General features: G+C 30.2%; 1 protein-coding gene across 1 annotated transcript; it reads right to left on the reverse strand.

The window, feature by feature from the left end:
• Positions 1 to 278: 278 nt before the first annotated feature.
• Positions 279 to 3,881, reverse strand: LOC117913705 (SPX domain-containing protein 1-like). Its single transcript, XM_034828763.1, has 3 exons — positions 3,504 to 3,881; positions 1,401 to 1,524; positions 279 to 962 (listed from the first exon to the last, which is right to left on the reverse strand). Exons 1-3 carry the CDS (start codon positions 3,783 to 3,785, stop codon positions 514 to 516), a joined length of 855 nt encoding a protein of 284 aa, XP_034684654.1. The 5' UTR covers positions 3,786 to 3,881; the 3' UTR covers positions 279 to 513.
• Positions 3,882 to 6,669: the final 2,788 nt, after the last annotated feature.

Below are 6,669 nucleotides of genomic sequence, written 5' to 3' on the forward strand. Positions count from 1 at the left end.
TTTCCTCCTGGTGGATGAATGACGATGGTTCGGGTTTTTTTTCCCTAAAAAGTAATAAATAAATAAATAAATAATGTTTAAAAAAATATATTAATTTTTTCATGTATGTTTGGAGACGTTTTGAAAACAACTTTTAAAAAATAATTTTTATAAAAAGTTTTTACAACAAAAGGGACTTAAAACATTCTCGGCATTTTTTCTATATTTTCAAATACCCTAACCGAAGCCTACCTTTCCTACTTATTGTTTTTAAAAATGAATAATTGCGGGGCTTCGGGTGAAGCTAAAATTGTTGGGGTTAGAATAAGTTAAAAACCATACACGCCCTTAGCGTTACAAAGCCAAATGAACAATACTACAAAAAAGGAAAGGGAAATCCGAGCTTCAGCCAATATTCTTGCATACAACTGTGTACATATTTAAGGCCACTATAAAGAAAATGTGAAGACGTAAAAAGAAGGAAAATAAAAGAAAAAAAAAACAAACGACAAAAAAGAGAAGAAAGCTGGATGACTACTTGGCTGCTTGTTCTAAAACAGTACTTTTCTTCCACGTTTCCTCCATGGAATTCGTCTGCAAAGGAGGCAATGAAAAGGTGCTAACAGTTGAGCTTCCACTCCGAATCTCCTTCAGAACTCGCAGCGCTGATAGAGTGAGCTTCACGTACATGCTCTCCATATGCTCTATCTCTGCAAGTTCTTTAGGAACTTTGAGCTGCCTTTCTTTACTTTCTGTGGTAGTATCTGGGTCATTCGGTTCCTTTCCTTTAGTCCCTTTAGACGAGGAGGCTGAGGGCTCTTTGTTCATAGAGAAGAGGTGATCCAGCATTGTCTCGCACTCTTTCACAAGCTTGTAAAGCACGTCGGTCGTGAAGAATGGCTCTTGCAAGACCTTTTGGATGAAGGGCAAGCGAATGAGAGCACCACTTCGCTTGTCGTACTTCTTCAGTATCTTCACAAGGCCTGTGCAAACAAAACATACTACACCGTCAGTTCCGCTGACAAGTTCATACATAAATATAAAGAAATGAATACGACTGTATGTGCAGAGGACTTGAATTAACACTCCCTTTTTAAAGGCAGTTAGCAGGCTATTGCCCCATTTTGCCACCTTCTATTGACTAACAGGGAAATAATATTTCAAAGGTCCCTTTTTAAAGGCAGTTAGCAGGCTATTGCCCCAATTTGCCACCTTCTATTGACTAACAGGGAAATAATATTTCAAAGGTGGTGTGTTTTACTAATTTGTTTCTTATTCTTTAAAAGAATCATACAACATTAACCCAGTCAGAATTATGGGTTTGACCCAAGCCATTAAATCTGATTTTTGACTATTCTACATTAAATTACCCATTGATTCATGTGAGCATTTATTCTGAGCTAGGAAAAAGAGACATGTACCTGTATAATTAAGGGCACTGTAATTCTCCAGCAAAATCATCTCTCCATGGAAATCTACTATCTCTCTACCTATTTTCATCAACTCTTCATTCGAGTCCATTTTTGCCACTCCATCTTGCAGCTCCTGCACTTCAACCAAATTTATATAAGAACAAATAATCATTCATCTTAGCTCCTCTCCATACCAGAATGCATGCCCCTGCCTTGAGTAATACATACATCTCCAGCATAAAAAATAAACATGCAGCAACAACATATAAGCAGATTACAAGCTCTGTAAGCAGACATAGATGCAAACCATATTCATGCAAATAAAAAAAAAACATTACTTTAATTATTATATAAAAATTTAAAAAATCCTGCTCACTGGCACATACTGAAAAACAGAGAAATCAGGAATCAGCACTGATCCACATATATAGCACTCTCTCTCCCTGCAGTGGATTAGGAAGTATGAAACTATCCCAACAGAGTCCTTGAAAAACTGAATTTGGATTTGATTCTCCTTATATGATCATTTTCTGTGAGGCAAGCTAAGAGTTGTTATTATCTGAATTGAAAATCAACATGAAGAAAAATAAGCTAAGGCCCCATTGGGATGGTAGATAATTTAGAGGAGCTAGTGTTTGAATTGGATTGTCGAATGGGAGAGTTTCCTTTCACTTATCTACACCTTCATTTGGGCACCCCATCCCAATCAACGGCTACATGGGATGTGGAGGAAAGTATGGGGGAGGCTCACTACGATTAAAAACACTTTGCTTACCTTGTCGATATATTGAATGTCATACCGGTTGTTCTATTGAACGTTCTTACCAGTGATTTCAAGGAAGGTGAGCCTAAAGTTTGAGAAGATTCAAAAAGATTTATTGTGAGAGTGGAGCTATTGAGGCAAAACCCAATCTAGTAAATTTGTCAATTGTGTGCATGGTTAAGAATAAAGGGGAACTTGGAATACAATTTTTTTTGTGTTTTCATCCATACATTTGAAAAAAAAAACTACAAGATGGGAATCCTTTAAAAATAATTCGTAATTCATATACTCTTAAATTAAAGGTAGTATCTATATCATTAAAAGATAACACCTACTTGGTCAAAGCAAGTACCCTTTATTGAAAATACATAAAATCCTAATTATTTTGAGATATATATATATATATATATTACACTCAAATTTTATAAACTTGGTTCCTTTTTTTTTTTTCCCCACATGCTTGTATGAAATACATACTTGCCAAAAAAAAAATATGTTTTTAATACAACACTTTTAAGCAAGTGGAGATAGAGATCTAACTAAAAAAATTGTCCCCATGGATGCAGGTCATTATTGGGAAGTTTGAGGAAGAAAAGGATGATAGTTGCTCCAATGCAACATAAGTGTGGAAGCCAATAAGCAGCAAATGAGAGGTTTTTAAAAGTAAAACTTACTTTATTGTATGAGAGGAGAGGAGAGAGTAAAGTTTTGGTGCAATAGATAGTGTGGGCTATTTAATTCGTAGATAGGATACAAATAAATGATATCAAATTATATTGTATAAACAAATATAATTCCTGTAGAAATATACTCTTAAGACCCAAGGTATACATGATTTGATTGATGATTCCTTTTTAAAACTTAACAAAAAATATACTAATTGTACTTTTCAGTACCACAATAAGATCATAGATAACTATAATCTGGCTAAGCCCTCTAAACATTAGATGCTCATAATTTGATATTAATAATTAATGTCTACCATGTCAAGCTTCGATTCACATATTTCGCATCCTGTAACCTGAAATGGCTAAGATATTAGAATTTATATTTCATCAATCTTCAGTAATGCTGTAATACGGAAACAATCTCTTGTTTACCTATGTTGGTGCATATGTAACATCTACACGAAATCATCTACCAGAATTCAGCAAAAAGGAAACCCTAATTTCTGTTTTTATGCACAGAACATATTTACTCTTTCGAATCTAAAAATTCTCAATTTCCTTTTCCATGCAGACAGCAAAAAAAAACTCCTAAAAGACCAAAAAAAAATTCGAAAAAAAAAATTCGAAATTACGCTCTGTTTGTTTCACGACATAAGATTAAGATCGAAACTCAAACGATACCTTCAATTTAATGACGTACTCTTCCTCTTTCTCGACAAAAAAAATATTGAATTTCTCGATCTCGTCCTCCAACAGCCTCACGAAATCGGTCACCTCCTTTGTCACGTCGCTGACCTCTCCGCCTCCACCGTCCGATCTGGCGCGTTTATTCGGATGCGCATCATCGGCCTTAGGGTAGATCAGCTTTAGCTGCTTCTTCAAGTCCTTGTACGACAAGAACTTGTCTCGCCAAGCAGGCAGCGTCTCTTCAATCAAATTGCTCAGGCTCTTCCAGAACTTCATCTTCCTTCGCCGTCAACGGCAAATTTCCCGGACAATTGGTACAGGCCGGCAGGTGTATGTGAGGAATGAGGATAGCAACAAATAGAAGAACAGGGGAAGAAAAGAAAGATGAAATAGAAATATTTATATTAATTCCAGAAAAAGAATATTCGGGAGTCGGAATAAGAATATTCTAGCTTGGTTTTATCGGTTTGATTCCTCCTCGGTGTGACCGCTAAAATTAGAAATATAAATAAATATAACAAAAATTGTCAAATTCATAAAATCAGAATAAAAAAAGTGAAACTATAAATTTAATAATTTTTAGATTTTTTTATTTTTAAAAATAGAAAATAAAATATTTTTAGGGAATATTTTTAAAATTTTAAATTATTTTTACTTATTTTCTAAATATTGTTTTAAAAAATAATTATATAAATATAAAAATAATTAAAAATAAGGTATTATAAATAAAAATTATTTTTTCTATAAAACATTGTATAATAATTTTCAAAAATTGAAATATATTTTTTCCTAAATCGAGAAATATCGAATTATTTTCATTATTACCAAATAATCCACAAATGTTAAAAGATGTAATGTTCAACCCCAAAAATAGATGATCATAATTTAGAAAGCTAGCTAAGTAGAGTTTCAATTTTAACCCAATTTTTGTCATCAAAGTATACCTAAATTTGCATGCAATTAGTGAATTAATTAAAGTAAAAATTAATCATTAAATAAGTGAAATTATTAATTACGGGTCTTGGAAAAATGAATCATAATAATTTGACACCCATAATATAATTATGTAATATTTCTTATGAAAATACTTTCTATTTTTGTTATTTTTCGTTGTGGAATGAAGCATGTGTTTGATAGTATTATTTTTCAAAATGCTTTTAGTAGAAACATTTGTACAAATGGTTTTGGATTTTAGGGTTTCGATGGTAATTTAGGGATTTAAAAGTTTTTCATTCAATAATTAAAGGAGAGAGAAGGATTAGGTTGAGGTTTTTGGGATTTAAAAATAAAATAATGATTTTGTTCTCCCTTAAACATATCACTTGTTAATTATATATATTTATAAAATATAAAAGATATATTATTTTATTTTTAAATATAAAAAAATAATGTGAAAAACATGATATGGATTCGGGATGGTAAAATGTAATAAGCCTTCTCGGATGAGAAAGACGTAAAAAAAGCAAAATAAAATATTGACAAAGATAAAAGAAAAAAAATATTCCAAAAATTGCATGAGTAGAGGTAGGGAAAATGTCTTCTAACGTGTCAGTGTAATAAATTCACTCTAAGTCAATATCAATGACTTGCCTTATGAGCCGAGTTTGACTCAAGTCATTCAATCCAACGGCTCGGAAGACTTGCAAAATATTTATACATCTACAGACTGCAGCAACTTAGTAAAAAACAATTTTTAAAAAAAAAGACTAATATTGAGGAATTTATGACTGGTGAACACGCCGTCGTTTGGGAAAACAATTTTAATATAAACAGTTTTTTTATAAGAAAACATTTTTGAAAAATACACAATTTTAATTACAAATGTTATAACTTTTTTAGATATTGACATTTTTTTAAAGTTAATAATTATTAAATTATTTTATTTTATTTTTTATAAAAATACAATTTTTACTCAAAGTAAACAACTCTTTTCATGAGAATTGTCTTTCTCATAAACAATTTAAGTGTAAATTGAAATATAAATAATTTACATGACAATTATTTTTTATAACTTTTTTGATAAATTTTTTTTTTTTATAAATAATCAATTTCATAAAATGAGTTAATTTTAGAGACAATTAAAAAAAAGAATTAAAATCTTAAAGTGATTTTTATTTTTTTAATATAAAGATCATTTTTATAAAAAATAAACAACTTATTTGTTAAAAGTATTATTTCAAAAGACAACTTCCTTGTTTATTCAATAAACAACTTTAATATTGTAACTCAACATTTTTTTATGTGTGTAATCCGACAGCGAAACTTGTTTATTCAATAAACAACTTTAATATTGTAACTCAACATTTTTTATGTGTGTACTCAGTTGACAGCGAAACTGACTTTTTATTATGAAAAATTGATTTTTGAGAAAGTTTGAATCACTACTTAATTTTATTTATTTTTAAATAAAAAAAGAAATAAAATCTTAAAATGACTCATTTTTGAAAAGAAAATACATATGCAAAAATTATAACGTAATTCATTTTTGAAAGAAAATACATTTATAAAAAACCAAGTTTAAGTTCGAAAGTCAAATTACTTTTAGGAAGGTGTTATAGGGTAGCATTTTAAACCTTAGAGAGGTATTTACCAAACAATTGAAATGAACTATGACAATTAACTAGTAAGTCGTGGATATTAAGAATAAAAGTATAAATATACCATAAGATATGATAACAAAAGAGGAAGAAATTGATATGAATATATGAGCTACGTACACAAAAAGAAATCATAGAATCAAAGCAAAACAAATAAAAATCACTGAGCAACACAATACGCTTAGTAAAAGAATAAAACAATCCAACAGAGAAGGAAACTCATCTCAATAATACCTAAAATGCTGATAACAAATCTACATAAGAAAGAATGAGTTAATTTACAAATATAAAAAATGACTTATCATCGAATCAATGATCAACCAACATGTATAAAATGCCTACAATTCAAATCAAAAGTAAAAAATGGCTAAGCCAACATCAAATGGGACTGATGTATATAAACATGTAAAGAGAGCAAAATAGAACATTTACAAAATAAATTCGTTCAAAATACTTAAAATGTGATCATGACATGAGAAAGGTTTATTTGACTTGTATAAGATGTACACTATATACATAAAGAATCGAGGAAGATTTTAAAAATACATCATAAAGGATTGATT

The sequence above is a fragment of the Vitis riparia genome, chromosome 4 (assembly GCF_004353265.1).
Source record: "Vitis riparia cultivar Riparia Gloire de Montpellier isolate 1030 chromosome 4, EGFV_Vit.rip_1.0, whole genome shotgun sequence".
Classification (NCBI taxonomy): domain Eukaryota; kingdom Viridiplantae; phylum Streptophyta; class Magnoliopsida; order Vitales; family Vitaceae; genus Vitis; species Vitis riparia.